This window comes from Thermobia domestica, chromosome 14 (genome assembly GCF_964235325.1).
Source record: "Thermobia domestica chromosome 14, izTheDome1.hap1.1, whole genome shotgun sequence".
Taxonomy (NCBI): Eukaryota; Metazoa; Arthropoda; class Insecta; order Zygentoma; family Lepismatidae; genus Thermobia; species Thermobia domestica.
In genome coordinates, this window is record NC_137467.1 from 77,929,312 (window position 1) to 77,950,921 (window position 21,610).

General features: G+C 34.4%; 1 protein-coding gene across 5 annotated transcripts in view; it reads left to right on the forward strand.

Moving 5' to 3' along the window:
• Window positions 1–21,582, forward strand: part of APC4 (anaphase-promoting complex subunit 4) — a 36,058-nt gene extending 14,476 nt beyond the window's left edge. For 3 of the 5 annotated variants that reach the window (XM_081738624.1, XM_081738623.1, XM_081738625.1), the window contains exons 3-5: window positions 2,383–2,511; window positions 4,288–4,460; window positions 7,448–15,415. In XM_081738624.1, the coding sequence (XP_081594750.1) occupies window positions 2,383–2,511; window positions 4,288–4,460; window positions 7,448–9,463 (2,318 nt within the window). In that variant the 3' untranslated portion in view covers window positions 9,464–15,415. Of the gene's footprint in view, window positions 1–2,382; window positions 2,512–4,287; window positions 4,461–7,447; window positions 15,416–17,889; window positions 19,046–20,650 lie in introns of those variants that run through there. The other 2 variants (XR_014128243.1, XR_014128244.1) reach the window with 2 other exon arrangements.
• Window positions 21,583–21,610: the final 28 nt, after the last annotated feature.

Here is a 21,610-nt window from a genome sequence, read left to right on the forward strand (position 1 = left end):
GAATACCACTAATTTCCATCTTCTTTTCCTATTTTTTCGTATCTTTTCTCATAACGGAGTTATCCTACGGCTCCGGACTTTTATACACCCGGTATAGGCTGGTATTAACGGTTTATCTTTAAAATCTGCCGAGGGAAACGGTTGGATAAAATTATATGTACAGGGAGGGAGGGTAGAGAGCCTGATTCGATCGTGCTTGGGGTCTCGGGTTCGATCCCAGCCCCCGCCAAGTGAACTTTGTGGTGGACAAACACCGTGTGCGTGGGTTTTCTCGGGGTTCTCCCGTTTCCTCCCACTTTCTTCATTCCACCATTTCATTCATTACTCATCATCACCGTCTCCTTTAGCTGTAACCGGCATAAGCGTGGGACGTAAAACTCAAAGATTTCATTTTCCTGATTCGATCGAAAAATCTTGTGTTTTTGTGGTGGATAACGTTATGTATGTGAGATTTCTCGAGGTTGTTTTCTTGCTCTTTCTTACTCCACTAGTTCTTCTGTAATCAATTCCACGCTTTCTTTGACTTACAGGGCAATGGACATTCGGGTAAAGATGGTCATTTTCGTATACAAAGTGTTTTTGAATGAAGATGCAAATCTTGAAAGAAATGCTAAACATCTGAAATAAACGTGGATTAAGAAAACACTGCGTTACGACTAAGAGTCGCGACAGTTCCAAATTCTATACTGACACTAGTTAAACGCTGCACAAAAAGAAATCTTATTCATTCAGTCACTTCATTCCAACATTTTTCATGAATAGACGAAAAGTAACTAAACTTGAATCTATTGTTTCACTTGATCGCTTGTTTGTTTGTTTGTTTATAATTGAAACATGAAGTAGATGTGATAAGTACACATTGTCTTGCAGCACCGCTCTTGATTGCCGAATAACCATGTACGCTGATTGTTCTTGATAACTAATTGCTGTATTGCAATGTGCACAATGAGAAATTAGATTGCTTGTCTATATTGAAATGTTAATTTTACGCACTACACAAAGCCACCCGCGCACTGTCCATATCTGCTCACTTCTGTTTCTCGCGATGAACTCTCTTCCTTCAGCGAGGACACTTCTCCCTCTTCTCCCTTTCGTAACGGTAGTCTTTTGGGGTGAAAGTAGGGAACTGCAACCTTTTAACAAAAATAGCATTCCAGTGCCATCTTTAGGCAAAGAGAACACACTATTTTGGAAGGGAAATAAGAAAATACTAACAGTAACAATTTGCAAAAGGATTTTTTTGTTACTTCCTTCATAAGAAAGAAGAAAAGAACAGCAATTGTTAGCGTATGTATTGATGCTGCTAATACTGTTCCTTTCTTTAGTGTTTATCAGTTGATAAAACATCCATTCGTCTCAAAGTTACCACTTACTGGAATTATCATCGACATTTCACTGATTCACATATCTTTAGCTGTTAAACAATATTTATTTAGATTTTTATTTATTTCAGCGGCAAACCATACTACAACCTTAAACGGAATTTTATACGCGCCACTTCAGTTGGAGAGACCATTTAATTAGATTTGATATAGTTATTTTGTATTGTTCACGATATTTGTCAACGTGAGTGGATTTTTTTCTAACGTCCCACGATTATGCATCGAAGCTAAGGAATAATTGATGATAATGACGAAAGTGAGAGTAAACGGGAGTGCCCAGAGAAGCTCCACACACAGGGTGTTTGTCCACCAAAAAGTCCACTTGGCCAGAATTGGGATCGAACCTGGACCGACACTTTTATTTAATTTTCTTAGTAATAAAAACAGAAATTATATAATAGTGTAAATCTATAAGTTTCTTTAAAGTCTCGATGTAATATGAGCATTGTTTCTACCGCTGAAGCTTGGCACAATATGTCTCAAAATTTATTTTAGGGGGCGCGGTGGCTCAGTGGTAGAGCGTTCACCTCCGGTGCTTGGAGTCCCTGGTTCGATCCCAGATCGCTGGGGACCTACCGTTCGATCCCAGCCCGCTGGGGAGAACCGCTGGGTTCGGTCCAGCTCGCGCCGTGTGAACTTTGTGGTGGACAAACACCGTGCTCGTGGGTTTTCTCGGGGTTCTTCCGTTTCTTCCCACTTTTTTCATTCCGCCATTTCATTCATTTCTCATAATCACCGTCTCCTTTAGCTTAACCGGCATAATTGTGGGACGTAAAACTGAAAGATTTAATTTAATTTCAAAATTGATTTTAATTAACTATTAAATGCGTGATGATTTTCAAAGTATGAACTTCTGTGATACTCTGTATGGAACCTCGCGACCACTGGGAACCACTGTTTTAGCCTACACATGGGTTTCACAAAGCTTATTGCTGAAGCTAATAACAAAGTCTTAACCGGTTTAACTTTCGTACTTGTAATGCCATATTTTCTTCAACAGGTGAAGTAGCACTCCATCGGCTGACATGGCAGAAAGTCTGGTCTCTTCCCCCACCTAAAGAAGGAGGTACCGTCAAAGGAATGGCCTGGAGACCAGATGGAAAAGTACTTGCTGTTGCATATAGTACTAGTAAGTGTAAAGATAAGAATATTACTGATTATATCTAAGCTTCCTTTTTTAATAAATTTTATGTGCATATTCATTTCTTTTCATTTCGGGACTTGTAAATTACTTTCTTTCTCATATCGAGATTCGAATATCGGCGGAGGACAAGGTTAGGATAAAAACAAGTAGCAGAGTCACGTGTAAAAAGTAGATTTAAAGAAAGTTTTGGATTTGAGTTTTCGAGAATTTACATATACAGGGTATTTCAAAACAACACCGACAACGTTTGCGAGGTGATTCCTGATACCAAGATAAAGCAAAAAGTATAGACCAATGTGGGTGCACAAATGCTTCCATTCGGCACTTTAAGGGTCCATAACTCCAAAACTAAGGGACCTACCGTAGTCAGGTTAAGCCTTCACGTAGGAACTAATATGTGCCCTATTAAAGTATCAAAATTTCAGAATCCTAAGGTACTCATGCAACAGTTTTTATAGAGGAAATTTGGCTACGTTCATATAATCTGAAGTACTCACCAACTACCTCTATAAAAATTTTTGCGAAAGTTCCGCAAGGATTCTGAAACTTAGATATTTGGATAGGGTACATATTAGTTCCTAAGTGAAGTCTTGACCCGACTACGGTAGGTCCCTTAGTTCTAGAGCTATGGACCTTAAAGTTCATTTTTTCGGCAGCCTATAACTCCGAAAGGAAGCATTTGTGCACTCAGGTTGGTCTATACTTTTTGTCTTATCTCGGTGTCAGAAATCGCCTCCCAAACGTTGTCAATATTGTTTTCAAACACCCTGTATAACGGTCAGAATAAACTAGAACAGCTGGCTTGCAATTTATGAAGAATGTGGTTAGCCAGAAGACTATTTTGATTGGGTTATGTATGGTCAGTACATTGCCTCCAATCATTATTAGGTTTTGCTTTGTAGACCGAAATTCGCTTCGCAGTTGCGTTACATGTAAGTCGACACCAAAAACTCCATGCACCCACGGAAAATTGAACCGATGATAATGCACACCAAAGGCATACTCGCTGACCACTCGGCTATATTTGAATACGTGCGTGATCCCTGCTTATCGATAAAAACGAGTTTTGATTGCCTATTGGCATGTGCAAATGTCTTCCCGACATATTGTGTAGTTTACTTTGAATCAAAACAAAATATTTAATTTATTTATTTCGCATTAATGATAGGAGGAAACAACCTTTTTTTTAACACAACCATTATTAATGTGAATTGAATGATACACGAAGAGTGAAGAAGTGCAAGAATGGGTAGCGTAATGGAGCACGATACGCCGAAGATCCCGGGTTCGAGTTTCAGTTCAGTCATGCACTTCTTCATTCTATGTATCATTGAATTCGCACCTATAGAGGATTTGGTGTGTTAAAAATCAGTTGTTTCCTCTTTCCCTTAATATAATGATAATATAACTATTAGAGGTGTTCATAATATGGAAACTGGATTGTCCAAGCAATAATGAGAACTTGTGTTAAAAATTGTGTGGTCTAAATGAAAGACCACCTACTTCAAGAGTGAGAGAGTGTGTGGCTGTACTGGGATTTTGAGAGTTTGTTCATATTTTTCATAAATCAGTAAATACCGCTGATGAAGTACAATATACAGTTATTTATTTGTCTGAAGAAAGTTTAAGTTCTGGTTCCTGAAAATCACAATCTTGCATAATTTTCATGTATTTGAAGTTGAAGCAGTGAAACAGAAAAGTTAGTACTGTAGACCTTTTATCTTTTATTCATTATTTGTTCAACTTTATTCCTCTTTCAAGGTGATGTATTGCTAGTAGATGTTGAAAATGCTGAAACGCTTCATACGAACCATGTAGATGGACCAATAAGCAGTTTGAATTGGATTCAAGGGAAGGAAAAGAAAGAAGATGAATCGTTATCTGCCCGAAAAATAAAAGATGAAACCAAGAAGTACTCAAACATTCGATCACAGGTTAGTAATTATAGCACTTAACAAGGTTTTGCCTATTGATTGAGGCTATAGGGTACATATTCGTAAGAAACATAAGCCTACTTTCCTACCTCAAGATTTTATACATTCATTGTACATTTCAATCTAGTCGGAGACTTTTGTTAAGAACAGTTTTTTATGCATCGTTGGAAACTCTTGGTTCACTTTTTTTTTTTTTTTTTTTTTTAATGGCTAGTGTGTAGTTCTTATAAAACACAAGTTTACGACAAAGTATATCATAAAACACTTATTTGTATTACTAAATAGCACCTAGCACCTATTAACTATACAAAATAACAAAACAGAAAAAACTAAACAAAATAGAAAAAAAAAAAAAGAATTTACATTTTGAAAGAAGCAACATAAAACTGTATATTCATAATAATCAATATGTTAAGTAAATTTCAGTGTTTTCAGGTTACAACGTATATATATTCACAATAATTAATCTGTTTAGTGGATTATAGTGTTTAACCTAGTGTAAAACAATATTTAGAGAGTAAAATCAACGTTAATAAGTAAAAGGGAGTTTCTAAATGATAACCCTTAATCATAGGCGTAGCTACGGTGTGTGCTGGGTGTTTCTGTGCACACCCTAATAAAATTGCGTGATTCTTATTTTTTTTCTTCAATTATAATTCATTCAAAAATTTGCTGTCTGTAATTCTTTACTTCATTGAAATAACCTTTTATCTGCTGTTTTTTAATATATTTAAAATCCAACAAAATGAACATGTGAGAATATGATAGATAGTTAAATAGTGGATGGCCTTAACCTTTGTACACATCCATATGAAAAGTCTTGCTTTAATAATCATTGTGCACACTAATATGAAGATTTCTGCTTGAATATCCTTCGTGCACACTAGGTCTAATATGAAGATTTCTGCTTTAACACATTGAAGGCCATGCATAGCACGAGCGTGGTATTTTGTCCAAGCTGGCCATACACGTGCATAGCACGAACAGGCTAATTTTATTATATAGTGGCGTTGCTTATTGCGTCCCAGACAAGCTAAAAATTATTTTACAGCGTCTATGTGGATACCTCTGCATGCTGCTACACCTTTGTGGGCAGAAAATGAACTCCGTTGTAGGCAGAAAGCGAGAACAATAAGTAGCCTCATTTGAGTGCGTAGCACTTTACAGAGGTTTTTCCCAGGTGTGCCCAGAGGAGATTTGTTGAGCTCCAATCCCTGCTTTTTTACTCAAGGCTTCCTTACTTTCTGCAGAAAATCTGCTAAAAGCGCATTCTGCTATCGTCCACGTCTAGTTTTCTTGTATTTAATCCATCTAGATCCAGCAACGCAGAAAAAAAGTTGATAAAGATGAGCAGACATAAATGCACAATGTATAAAACCTAAAGGTATAAAGGGTAAGTTTAGGTCATATACTAGGTTCATTCAATAAAGAACCAGAAATATATTTTTTGTTGAATGTTTACAAGTAATATGTGTGCTAAAGAGTATGTGTGTAAATATTATGAAAAATCAAACAGCAGTACATATATAAGCTGCTACGTAACAGTATATTTTTCATACATAATACATAAATAACTAATCCTAGCAGCATAGAAACAATGAATTGCATCAGATTGGTAACCAATGACATTACATCAAAATTGATTTTCAAGCATATAGTTCTGTTTATCTCGATGTGATCTACAGCACCCTTGTGGCTAAGCGGTTAGCATAGGCGCCTTTGACGTGGGAGGCCCAAGTTCGATTCCCAGCAGTTCATGTGGTTTGAATCCCACGTTACCCTCACTCGGTCGGCCTTTTTCAGGTAAGCCATCCTGAATGAGGTTTTCGTGGGTTTTCCTCACTCACCAGGCAAATGCCGGGATGGTACCCAACATACAAATCCCAGTCCGCGTCCTTCCTTCTCCATTCTTTTTTTTCTTCCCCTTCCTCGGATAGTGTGATCCCCGAGGGACGTCATCCCTTATACGTGACGGGCTAACATGGTTATAGATGCCGAAAGCCCAGAAGTCTAGTTCCTAATCTTAACCTGTAGGTCCACGTCTCATATAGCCTCACTGCTGAAAGGGACACTAAACTGGAAATTAAATTAAAATCGATGTGATCTATTGGTTAATATATGTCACGTCTTTGTACAGTATTATAGTTAAACAAAAATGAAAGTTTAAGGATTAATCATAATTTAAGGCTATTTCTCATTAACAATACTGTATATTGTCATGTTGATAGCATTGTAATGGAGAGCTTGATTAGTATTTCGTCTTAATAGGTAGCTTGGCTATCGTGCAGCATCGATTTTTAAGTTTATAAAAAAGTTGGTTTGTCGATTTCTTAAAAACTTCACATGAGGATTTACGCTCATTTACAAGCGATTTTACATAAGTAATACGCTAGTATTCCGGCATCAAGTCTTCTACGTATATTATTTCATTCACACTTCAATGAAATCTATCCGTTTTTATGCCTCATCTTCGAACTTTAGCTAAAGGTGGCTGTTGAAGGCAAAGGATTGGTTGCCGAAACCATACTAGGAATGCAGCAACCCTCTTAGGATTACACGACACCTTGAGGTAATAGTTAATCCATCTTAATATATATATATGACAGCTTGTATTAAAGTATAGTGATTATAACGATTATTGACGCAAATCGAAAGAAAAGTTAGGGATCCATCGATAGTGGAGCCTGGACAATGGATACAAATGAATGTAAATGAGTTTGGAACATCATCTGTCGGAGTGGTGGAATGCCGACAAAATATATGCTAGAAATAAAGGATAGAGAACGTAAATTTTGATGACAGGCTCAGTATGTAATTGAACAAAACTTTTAGAATATATATAGAAATACTAGTGTGATAATAAAAAAAATATATATAACAACATTTATTAAAATATTTTCATGTGTTTGGAATATAATTGCAGTTAAATGTTTGTGTAAACTAAATGTAATGTGCATTGTAGTTGAGGAATATTTATTATGTTACAGGATAATGCTAGTGATTTCCTGCCGAAGTTGCCATCCCTCGCCAGAAGTTATGGATCTATTAATAAATGCATTGAGGAGAACTTGGAGGATGCCAAAAAGATAAAAGATCAAGCCAATTCTAACATATTACTTGTTGGAACAGAAACTGGGAAATTACATCTTACTGTGTTTGGTCTTTTTCCATGTGGAGTAGTGGATTTGGAAGAATATATGGGATGTAAGTGTTCTGTGCTTGATGCCGATCTGTCTGAAGACTTCAACGTTTTGTTCGTTCTCGTAGCTTGCCATACCTCCGCTGGTAAGGATAATGAAAGTAAAGAAAGTACGGGTACAAAAATCGAAAGTGACAATTCTAAGACTAGTGAAGTTGTATTGGTTTTGCTAGATACGCCTATACTAGCGTCTGGGTCACAAGAATTGCATATGCTTGCTTTAGAACATGGACATATTGTTAGTTTAATGAGCTATTTGGGACAAACCATGCGATCTATTACAGAAGCATGGGAGAATATTCTGCTAGAAATGGACTCAAAATTAGCATCATATGCTGAAAGAGTTCCTGAAGGTTCGGTTTCAGCGGATTTTCTTGATTTACTTATGTTTGGTGTTCCGTCAGATGAACTGAGTATGTTTCTTTTACATGATCTCACTGAGAAAGGTTTGAAAAAGTTAGGTCATTCCATAGAGTTAAGTTACTCTAATATACAGAAATTGGTTCTGAAACACCTTCATAGTGTTGGTCAAAGTCTTGTGTATCACTTAACTGAATTGAAGGGCATGGCACGACGTGATGATAGGTTTAGTATTCTTGGAATCGATGAAGAAACCATTCGGAAAGCGTTATCAGCTGCTGGTTCATTTATGATTAAAGCAGCTGAAGTACAACAAGTTATTGATAATTCAATGAAAAATTACAAAGCTTTTTTTCGTTGGTTGTATGTGGTGATTCTTCGATTATCGGAAGAGCGTGTTCCAGCAGAAATAACAAAAATCACCCAACAAGATTTGACATTTATCGCCGATTTCCTTCAGAATTTTGATGGCATGAACTTATCCAAGCCGTCAGAATCTTCAACAGAGAAAGCTCCAAAGTCGCGTTTTAACCTTGAAAGACTTGGACAGTACTTAGTTGATGAGGACCTAACACTTCCTCCAGACACGGATAATAATCCATGGTCAAAGTTATTAAGTGAGAACACATGTTTAGCGGAACACCCATCTATTTTCCCTCATTTCAAGCATATGTCCCTTGTCCAGCAACATAAACACTTAAAAAATGCAATTGATGAAATATTTAAACAACCAGAATTATGTATTGGAAAACTCTTTAAGTTAAATAGAAGTCTAAAATTCCTCGATGTTTCTCATCCTACGGAAATGAAGATAACACACGTGAATGCCCCCGATGACCAAAAGCTGCTAATTGCGTTTATCCCTACTCAGCAACCAGCTGAGGGATATTACTTCGTAGAAATCCCTGCAAAATCTCAAGTAGATGATTCTATCAACCCAAAGTGTTGCTATTTTCACTTTCATGAACCTAATTGTGAGGATCAACAGAACAGTTTGCATGTTTTAGACATACAGTTTTACTCATCCGATGTTCTCTCAGTACTTCTTCAGCAAAAGAGAGAAAATAAATCCCCTATCTTTGTGCAATTTCCTACAAAAGTAGCTATGAAACATACCATATTGCTAAACAATTGTACTTTTGGATCTCGTCCAATGTCGGGAGTGCCTCGCGTGGATGGTAGTGAGTTGTTAGAACCGGGTATATTTCGTACTATTGAAAACATGGTTGCGTCATGCTTTGCAGTTAGCGGGAGTCGAAAAGTTGCAGTTGTTTTATCGGAAAGTCGGCGAAGGGTGAGGTTGTTTGAAATGGAGGTTGAGGAAGAAGAGGAGGAAGAAGAAGGAATGGATGCAACGGCAACAACTAAAGACAGTGACAACAGTGCATTGAATGATAGTCGAGACGAAGAAAACCTCGATTGTCCAGATGAAGATCCGATGTAAAAAGGATATTCATGTGGAAAGTGATGTAATATTCAATATCTATATAATAGGTAATATTTAATAAATGTATCCTAAAATTTGTGTAAATTTACCTTAATTTAGTAAATATAAAATAACTGTTTTCACAAACTGCTTCGATTGTAATTATTAAGGACATAAATGAAACAGTTATTTTTTGTAACTTTGTTCACCAGGATAGATGAAGATCGAATCAGTTCATAAACACTTTTGCACTTTTGGTGCAAGGGTTCTAAAAGTAGTTGTGTGGAGAAATGTTTAGAGCGATTTCGTTTTAAAGAACTGCAGATTTAATGATTTTTGTTTTACTGTAACAATGTGAGGGTACTCTTTATGTACTGGTGCTTTTCATGATGTAACTTGTACACTATATCGATTCTCCAGCTTTCGACGGCGTAAAGAGGATCTGTTAAACTGTAAACAATCTCAAGTTCTTTTTTAAAACATTGTCCAGGATTTTCTATGCCCGTCCAGATTCATATTAGGGTCATTCTATTTGAAGTAAGCCAATGAGGGTTGCTTGACCATTTTAAAATCAAACAATAATAATAATAATAATAATAATAAGTAACGCAAATTCCTACAAACGTATGAATGAGCTCGTGTTGTTAAACAAAAATAGCTGCCATCGGAATTAAGTAAACGATAAAAAAGAGAAATTTAAAAAAAAATTGGTTTCTGTATTTTAAAAAAAATTGGTTTCTGTAAAATTGTTATTATTATTATTATTATTATTATTATTATTATTATTATTATTATTATTATTATTATTATTATTATTATTATTATTATTATTATTATTATTATTATTTTGTGGATTCCGACATTATTACAGAAACCAATTTTTTTAAAATTTCTCTTTTTTATCGTTTACTTAATTCCGATGGCAGCTATTTTTGTTTAACAACACGAGCTCATTCATACGTTTGTAGGAATTTGCGTTACTTATATACTCATTGCTGGTGAACCTTAGGTGGATGAAACAAAAACCATTATATTCAGGAAAGAACACCCTGTATAATGTCCAGTACATATTGTAACGATATCTCTTATTTTCTGTATAATTTTTAAATATCTTTTCTTCCGGGCAATGTGTGATTATAAAATAGGCACTAACCAGTTCGAAGAAGAAGAAGAATTTTCAAATTGATTCTAAAGTTATGTAGAGATTGTGATTTGATGTGTTTTTGTCTTTAGGTTGTCATAACAACGAATTGTAAATAATTTATATAATTCCGGGTCCATCGTAAAAGGAGGATGTACACATAATCTTTAAAGGTGTGTATTTATTTTAGTAATTGTGTGCCACAATAAAAAGAAGGAAAATTAAATGACATATAGACTGTTTTATGTGATTTTCGTAGCTGGTTCTAAATATAAATATGACTGAGGGCCTTTGTAAAAGTGTCGTCATATAAAATATTGTGATTGTCGTTATACATAATTTTGGTGGTCTTCGCCGTAGGATTGACGACGTTACATAAATTTTGGTGATTTCCGCCAAGGATTATATGTTATGGACCTTACATAAATTTTGGTGGTTTGCCACCAGGAACCTTAGGAGATTTTGACGAAGTTTAGTAGACAATCTCCTAAACAGTAAAACCCAAGTGTGCAGATTGACTTTAAGGCTCCATAGTAATTTCGTTAAAAGCGGTATCAAAACGGAGCATACTTTGTTTAGGAGTACCACAAAAATTCTTAGAAATAGCAAAATGAGTCTTCTTGATATTGAAAATACATCTGCATCAGATGGCAACAGGGAAATGAGCTTTTCTGACCTGGCCGATCTCATTAAACAACAAATGGAACAATCGAAGCTACTTAACAGTAAAATGGATCAACAAACAGAACAGATGAACCAATTAAAGCAAGATTTTGCTGATCAAATGAACCAACACATGGGACAATTAAAGCAGGATTTTAGTGAACAAATGACACAACTCAATAGTAAAATTGACCAGACAAACCTACGAATTGAACAAAGTGACCTTAAAATGGAACGAACGAATCACACGCAGATTCACCGAAATGCAAAATTCTATCGAAGTGGTAGAAACTATAGTTAATGATTACACTACCCAAACAAATGAACCTGAACCTTCCATAGAAACAACAGAAAATGCAAATCTTGAGTTTGCATTGGTGAAATTTACTGAGTTTTCGCAAAAACATACTGCGGTATTGGTTGGATCAGATTATCCTAACTTTTCTTTTCATTCGAATGTTTTTGATTGCTTTACTGATACTGTATGTAATGAAGATTTTGATACGTATCAATGTGCGAAAAGTTATGGTTACCTTTGTCTAGTGAATGCTATTGGTTGCTTTTATTCCCAGTATATTCAACATGATATTAATTCTGGAGATGAAGTAATTGTAATAGAATCATTTAATGATATGTACACGACATTGGTTCATGTAGCAGGAAGAAAATTGATCCCAGTATTCGTGAAATTTAGAAAGAGAACGTGTGTTCCCACCAATGCTTGTAATGATTGGTCGAGTAAGTCGGAACTGTTGAAATGTTCATTCAACGAAAAGACCAAAATGATAGTAATGAACAATCAGATGGTAATTTTACCGAACGTGATGCAGTGCGTTAACTTCAATCATCTAGGTATGACATTACAAAATTTTGAAGATCCATCAATGGTGCAATACAGTACTAACCTAAATCGAAACCAAATTCGAAGTGTCTATGTGAGATTAAAGTGTAATACCAATGTAAAAGGTGATGTTAAATTCATGTGTACCGGTAATGTAACCGAACCTAATTACAGAAGAAACAGAAACCGTGGTAGGACAGACTACCGTGGATATCGTGTAAAGGACAAGTGCAGATCCGTTAGGAGACACGAGATTTCGCCACCAGTAAAACGAATGAGAACTGAACCTAATTTTACCGGTAAGATAACCAAACCTAACCTTATTAGTAACAGTAATAGTAATCGCGTAACCGAACCTAATCTTGGTAGCAACAGTAATAGTAATCGCACACTTAAGAAGCATGTACTCATTAGATCTAATTTCATTCGAATTGGATTTCGTGGAAACTTCGGAGATGGTATAAATTTTCAAAATAAGAAAGAGAACTGTAGATGTAAATAACGCGCAAGATTGTATTCCGATTTATGACTTTCAATGCAAATTGAATGAATTCGTTGGGTATGTAACTTAAGCTAATGTTGTGGCGTCCGAAAGAATATATTCAATTGATTTTTGTTATACTTCACTATTTTGTCCACGAGCTTTCACGTCGAAAATGGCCTGAAACAAGGAGATGCGTTGTCGCCATTATTATTTAACTTTGTGCTGGAATACGCTATAAGGAAAATCAAAGATAGCAACCAGGGCCTAGAGTTGAACGGCATTCATCAGGTGATGGCATATGCTGATGATGTAAATTTAATAGGGGATGATAGGAGAACAGTAGAAATAAATGCAGAGATCTTATTAAATGCTTGCAGGGACATGGGTTTAGAAGTAAATGCAGAGAAAACTAAATACATGGAAGTGCGTCGGGACCGTAATACGGCAAATTGTGGAGGCGTTAAAATATTAAATAATACTTTTGATAAAGTGGATACTTTCAAATATTTAGGATCAATATTAACAGACGAAAATCATATTCACGAAGAAATTAAATGTCGACTAAAAGCAGGGAATTCGTGTTACTATTCGGTTCAAAATCTCTTGTCGTCGCGAATTCTGTCGAAGAATTTGAAGCTTAAAATATATAAAACGATAATCATGCCTGTTGTTCTATATGGTTGCGAAACATGGTCACTTACTCTGAGGGAAGAACATAGACTGAAAGTATTTGAGAACAAGATCCTGAGAAGAATATTCGGACCCAAGAGGAACGAGAATGGGGAATGGCGGAAACTTCATAACGAGGAACTACATAGTTTATACGGTTTACCCAACATTGTTAGGGTCGTCAAGTCTAGGAGGCTTAGGTGGGCAGGCCATGTAGCTAGAATGGAAGAAAGTAGAAACGCTTTCAAAGTCTTGCTTGGAAGACCCATAGGAAAACGACCATTAGGAAGACCTAGGCGCAGATGGGAGGATAATATTAAGATGGATCTCGCAGAGATAGGAATACAAAGTAGAAACTGGATGCAGTTAGCTAAGGATAGAAGTCAGTGGAGAGCTTTTGTGAACGCGGCACTGAACCTCCGGGTTCCATAGGCCATAGAGTTAGTTAGTTAGTTAGTATACTTCACTATAAATACCGTTATAATATTGTTTGTTATTTGCATTTCATTTTGAATTCTATGATCATTCATTCGTACATTTATGATCTTGATAAGAACTTCTTTTGTTCAAACTGTAACTTTAATTTTTGTCATGATGATAATCATCATGTTTTATCGTGAATTCTATAGATATCGTGAATACCATTGATCCTTCCTCATTCAAAGAATAACCATATGAGTATCATAAATACCTTCTTCATTATGCCCAAGTAAATAATTATTAACTTGTAACGGACATTTAAATGGACCCGAAAAGGACTTAAAATTAAGTAACATTAAATAACTTGTAAATCGAATTTCGAATGTGCCTCATCATCGTTAAAATATGTAAATAATGAAGTCAATGATATTTTTTAAAGCTTAAAATAAATATGATATATATTTATATAAATTGTAATTTTTATATATACGAGGTGCATTCGAAAACTCGAATGATTAATATGTATTACTTAATAATCCAGGATTCTTTTCTTTTATTTGTAAACTCAATAAAAGGAAGTCCTATACTTCGGGCGACATCATGTAACGATATCTTGTATTTTCTGTATAATTTTTAATATCTTTTCTTATATTTCCGGGCAATGTGTGTTTTTAAAATACGCACTAACCAGTTCGAAGAAGAAGAAGAATTTTCAAATTGATTCTAAGATTATTATGTAGAGATTGTGATTTGATGAGTTTTTGTCTTTAGGTTGCCATACCAACGAATTGTAAATAAATGATATAATTCCGGATCCATCTTAAAAGGAAGATATACACATAATCTTTAAAGGTGTGTATTTATTTTAGTAATTGTGTGCCACAGTAAAAAGAAGAAAAATTAAATGACATATAGACTGTTTTATGTGATTTTCGTAGCTTGTTCTAAATATAAATTTGACTGAGGACCTTTGTAAAAGTGTCGTCATATAAAATATTGTGATTGTCGTTATACATAATTTTGGTGGTCCTCGCCGCAGGATTGACGACGTTATAATATGTAATGAAATTTGGCGGCAAAATAGTCTAAATCCATCTGAATAGTCGACATCGAAATTGATAAGTTTGCAATGTTCGAAGACATATCACCCATAGAAGAAATGTAATGGTAGGCTTTTTTTTTGGGGGGGGGAGGTAACTACCTAAATGTTTTATATGAAAAACAGAAAATGAACACTGAGACTTGTTTCCGTTACAAGTTACAATGTTTTAAAAGCAGACAATAAAATAAAAAGGACACCATGTAACTTTGTTCAATGGGCAGTTAGAAAATTTGAAATTTTGAGAGATAAATCATATATTGTGTATTATACTGCTTATAAACATTATGTTAGAGATTTATGTATAAGTCAGTAAAAATCCTAAAAAGAAAGAATGTAGTTTGCTTATAAATAATAAATTATGATATGGGAGAAAAATGTAATGTGCTTATAAATAATAAATTATAATATGATCTTAACTAATTTGTCGTACTACATTTAGACGTACATGTGTTACATGAAGTATCTGACATGATGCAAATGTTAAGTGAACATGAATAATTTGAAAGTGTGGATAATCAGAAACTTGTTCATGGTCTCATTAAGTTCGAATTCCACTGTAACTCAGGCCTATTTAAGTCACTATTTAATAATATAGTTTATATGATGAATACCATTAATTAAAAAAAAAAAAAAAAAAAAAAAAAAAAAAACTTTTTGGCCCAAACAAAATTATTTCTAGATTCTTTACAACTCATCTTCAACAAACTTAAAAAGTTCGTTACTGTATTCTCTATATCTGCGTGTCTGTCTGTTATTTGCGAATTTTTCTGTTTTGAGCCCTCCATTTGATAGAGCATCAAAAACTATCTGGAAGAAGTGATGGAATTTTTCGCATCATTCTTACAGTTCCCGAGATATTGGCCAAAAAAGTTCCGATTTCGGGAGATTTAAGAAGCCATATCTCGGGAACCGTAAGTCATAGAGAGATGATATTTTGTGAATTTTTCAATTTTTAATCCTCCATTTTGAGTATATGTCTTCGTAAAACAACATATCGTAGCACGTTTTAACAGAACTCTTAAACAAAACATGTAGAAAAAATTTAGTACTCAAGGAAATTATAAATATATAGATACATTACAAGAATTGTTGAATGAGTATAATAATAAAGTAGATTGAACAATTGGTATAAAGCCTGTATAAGTTAATAAGAAAAATTAATTCTTTTTAAGTTCGTTCTGGCAATGCTCTTGGAGCATTCTCAACTGGTTCACTATTGGATCCTATTCTTAGTCCTACTGTGATTTGTATTCGTTAAGAAGTTTTGATAGTACTTTGTTTAATTTGGGAGTAATGTTACATGTCTTGTAGTAGGTGTTGTAAGTCCCAAGGCACTTAGTTTCTTTAGAACAATGTCCGTGGGCACCCAAGTCTGATGTTTTTCATTTTTCGTAAAAGTAGTGCTGCGGGATGGTAAAATATTACAGGAACATCTTTATGTTCGTCACTAATGTCATTCTGTGCCATATAATCTGTTGTCTGAAGTGTAATTTGTACAGCTTCTGTAGCGGAATGAACTTCATATTCTGTACTTTGTGAAATATTAAAGCATTTAATGTTTTTCTCTGACATGGCAAAACATTGAAAACTCATTTTGCCAGTAATTATCACACAGTTTGCAAATCGGTCACGGAGTTTATTGTGGACATATTAAATGATTTCTTGCCATTGAGTTTAAATACAGGTATTGTATTCTCACTAGGAGTTTGGTATTGGTTTCTAAAGCTGTATTTTTGTAGATCAATCTAGCCAATGTTGTATAATACTATTAATAGTTACATACTAACAAGTGGCGATCTTACTGGTTGCCCCGCCGTTGAAATATTAAAAGAAATCACTTATGCAGCTAAAATTTGTGTCGCATACCCTGAATAATATTTTACAAGATGCCTTTGATGAAAATATGAACATTAGACGTAACATTAAAATCCTACCATAATTGAAAAATTCTAATTCACGTATTTATTTTCAACAACATAACAATCGATAATTAAATCATGGACGTAGTCTCCAAACTGTGGCACTTGGAAAATCATATTTGTACGTCGTCCTTACTGCTGTCTTTAAACAACAATGCTGCTTTTTGTGTGATTTTTAACATGTTGTAACTTGACTTGTAGATAAATCTCAAATATGATTTTTATTCAGCAGTATAATATACAATGAAGGGTTTATGTATCAAAATTTCAGATTTTTAAACATTGTAACTTGTAATGGAAGCAACTCTCAATGTTTATTTTACGTTTTTCATATAGTATATTTAGCTACACAGTCCCACAGTATATTCAGGTGTATAGCTAAACAGCCCCACACAATTTAGCCTGATATTACATTTTTCTTCTTGGGAAGATATGCCTTCGAACGTCGCAAATGTGTCAATTTCAGTGTCAGTTGTTCAGGTGGGTTGGGAATATTTTGCATACAAATTTCATTAAATATTTACTGGACATAAGATAGGCTGTTCTTTCCTGAATAAAATGTTTTTTGTTTCATCAACCTAGGGTTCACCAATTGTATTATAAGTTAACGCAAATTCCTGAAAACGCAAGGATCAGTGCGTGTTTTCAAACAAAAATGTCCGCCATGGAAATTGGGAAAACGATAAAAAAAAAAAAAAAAAAATAGTTTCTGTAATCTTGTTGGAATCCACGAACAGAAAATTATTTCATTATAAAATAGCTAAGCAATCAATTATTTTTCTCTCCTGCACTTGACATGGACGGACCCATTAGTTCATCAGTGTTGCCGAAATAAGATTAAAAATACATCAATTGCTTTGTTTAAATAAGTATATTTCGGTTGTACTTCACTTTTATGGAATATCATAATTATTATATGCTTAATACTTTTGTTTGTTCATATCTGTAATACTGGAAAAGCAAGTTATTTACATACTTTACCTTATACGTGTAACTTGAGCATGATCGCATGTGCTCTCCCAACACTCACAGGTCATGTGTCTCAAGAAGTGTATTTCTGCTGTGTTAATACTGCATCTTCATTCCCTCTTTCTCTAGAGAGTTTTAAAATCCAGAGTAGGAAAAAGTAATTTGTTAGAGCATAGACATGTACTTCCTTGCTTATCGAACGTATTTACCTTAAAATTCTCTCTTTGTATATTCAGGTTTTGTCGTAATCTTTGGTTGGAATATTTATTATTTTGTAATAGTTCGAAGACCAGGATTATTGGCTTAGATGTCTCAGGAACAAGTCGAGCGGAAAGAGATCTCCCTTGTGAGTAGGTAGTTGTCACCATTGAACTAATTTAAGTAGAGATGGATGCTATTCCTTAAGTGTATCAATTAATATGAATTACTTGACCCTAGTTACAGTTCTCGGATAATTTGATTAGGTTCAATAAGATAATAGAAATTAAGTCTAGTATCAGTTGCACAAGGTTAGCTCAGTTAAAATATATTTACAATGTATGCAATTGTAGGTTAGGTAATTAAAATATGGTGGATGACACGTATATAATAACAGCAGATGATAATAATAGCAGTGCAAAACAATAGATGGAAATAAGTATATATACACACAACTGTTTAATACAAGACCCCAGTATTGCCTTCCTTTATCGTATCAACTCATTTCATAAGTTTCACATCGTCGTATCATAAAGATGTAAATATTTCGCTTAATTATTATAATAATATTCATCTTATTACTCATTAATTCATATTTCACATTGATATATAGAAATACTAGAAGCGTAATTGAAGACTCGTTATAGAAAACAAAGTAAGTGTCAGCTTGCAATTGTTTCATTTATTTTATTTTTGTAATACTTTTATGCCTTAGTTAGATTTTCATACTTCGTTATATGCTAAGTTATATTTCTAAGCAATAATATTTTCTTTTTTGTAACGCTTGGGCACAATTTATTATCTTCTGTTTCTGCTGTTACAGGAACTTTTGTTTTCGGTACTTACATTCTTTCCTACAGCGAGTCTTTAATTACGAAAAGCTGGTACGTCATTTCTCATGTTAGTACCATCTAAGCATAGTGATGAGTTTTATTATCATCCTATGCAAAAACAAGAACAGTATGTGTTGCAAATATCTAAACCAACAGAAGAAACCAATTGACATGGAATTAATTATCCAAACTTGATCCGAGTAATATTTATTGATTTCGTATGACAAATAATAGAATTAGTCATGGCATAGCCAGTCTGATGAGGTACTAAAAGTAAATTTAAAATAGTATTCTTATTATGATCGTCAGATCATGAATACTTTTTTTTTATTTTTACAATAAATTAGATTTAATAGTTTCATTCCGGAGGTTTGCTTTCGTCTTCAGTAATTGTATTTTTATATACCTGTAAATTGCTTGATCTTTTCTTTATTAGCTTAATTAAATGTTTAATTTTTTTTTTTTTTTTTTTTTTTTATATCAGTGCAGACTGCAGACCTGGCGGTCAATTTCACCTTTGTTATTTAGGTGCTTATAAACATTTTTTTTTTCTTTTTGTCCCTCTTCCGCTTTTTTCCCTCGATGGAAATTAACTAAAACAGTGTCTAGTCAACGAACTTTAAAAGTTCGTTACTGAATTCTCTACGTTTGTGTGTGTGCCTGTTATTTGCGAATTTTTCAGTTTTGAGCCTTCCGTTCGATAGAGCATCAAAAACTATCTAAGCAAGTAATGGATTTTTTTTGTGTCACTCTTACCGTTCCCGAGATATTGGCCAAAAAAAGTTTCGATTTCGGGAGATTTAAGGAGCCATATCTCGGGGAACTGCAAGTCGTAGAGAGATGATATTGGTGTTGATCAATACCTAAGAGGATGGTGAACATTTTGGTATTAAATAGTAACTGGTATCCACTTGTTATATCTGCATTTTCAGTATATATACGGTGATAAAAAGTGACAGCTCAATATAGCAATTTCAATAGATCCCCTAATACGCAGGTTCCACTGGCAGTGTTCTTCGAGCCTTCTCAGCTTTTTTTCCGTATAGATATGTCGACGATGTTTTGATTGTGATATTATATGCGTTTATTATTAGTATTTTACTTTATTTTCCATTGAATTTGAATTAAATTATTATTTCCTTAAATTATAGTCGAGAATATTGCTACATGTTCAGTTTGTTACAGGTCTTGATAGAATGACATCAGACATTTGATAATATGCAATTAGTAAGTCATAATTTGCGTCATAGTATTAGGTCCATATCCATACCTGTCATGTAGTAGTTTGTTGAATTGTTTGATCTCAAAATCAACAAAAGCTTACAAACACTCTGTTAATATATATACGTTATATTTTACATATGTCATATATGTATTTTCTTCCTTTCGTTTTCTTTCCTTACTTGATACATTGAGTTTCACTAGTTGTCAAACAAAATCAATCATTTATAAAACAAGTAACATAATATATAAAAGTTTACGTTAATGTTTACGTAAGAAATTAATTACAAAGATAATGACATTATAATGTGGAATAATATATTAAATAACAATAAACAAAACAAGGGAAAACTGAAATGAAAATAAAATATTTCGTGGAAGATGGCGTTTCAAAGAAAAAGAAGAAGCGTATGTAACGTCGAACCGGTACACTGCACTATAGGCTCTTAGTGTAGGAATTATCCACTTAAATTAACTTAATCTTTTTTCAACGAAAATTGACAGTAAAATGTGGGACTTGGCTAAGAATCGACTTCGTATATTCAGCTTATCGTGCTTGTGAGTCAACAACTTCTTTAACAACCCTACTCTTGAGATAAGTGCTTGTACTTTCAGACCATATGAAGTGTACTCTTGCTGTACGTGGATTCAGTTTAACACCTATATTGTGTGACAAAATGGGAAAAAGCAACTGGTTTTTCTTACACAGTATGTCGGAAAAGTAACGGAACTTTTTTCTTTACAGATAACCACTAGACCCATCTATTGAAGCAACATATCATCGGGAAGCTAGATATTTGCTCAACAAATCGAGACCACAATTATGAGGACCAATTAACGGAGTACCAAGTTATAGCAAGAAAAGTGAGTGTATCTGGTGTCACTTCGTCACAAAAACACGATGAAACAATGAGCCAATATTAAATATTGTATCAAGCTAGGTAAAATATTTATACAAAATTGGAAATGATGAAACAAATGTATGGTGATGAGTGCTTATCTCGTATTCGTGTGTTCAAGTGGTATACGCGATTCCGGAACGGTCATGAGTCCTTGGAAGACGATCCAAAGCCAGACAGAAAAAAAAAAAAAAAATCGTGATGAGTTGCTGGAACAAATGCGTGATATGATTGCCCACGTTGCGAATTCAACTGTGAGATGTTATGGAGCGTTTGTGGAAGCGAATCGTTTGCGTAAGGCCTGAGTATTGAACGCCAGGCAGTTAGTCTTTATTGCACGATAATGCACCATGTCACAGAACCGTTGCAGTTCGTGACTTTTTGGCTAAAAAACAAATATGAGTGCTTCCACATCCTATGTATTCGCCTGATTTATCGCCGTGTGACTATTTCTTATTCCCAAAATTAAAATTGGCCATAAAAGGAACATTTTATGACATTGTTCCACACGTCCACACCACGAGGGTCATTGAGGCGATTCCGAAAAAGGACATTAAAAACTCTATGGTAACACATGCCCAGTGATGTATTGTTGTGGAACGGATGTATTTTGAATAAAAAGGACTACAGATCATAAAATGCCTACTTCGTTTATTTAATTTAAAAAGTTCCGTTATTTTTCCGACATACTGTGTACAACATGTTTCCTATAGGTGCAAGCTCAATGAAAACTTAGTGAGACGGAATTGAACCCGGGTGTCATGCTTTCCGTATCGGTGCTCTAACTTTATGCTACTCAGTCCACT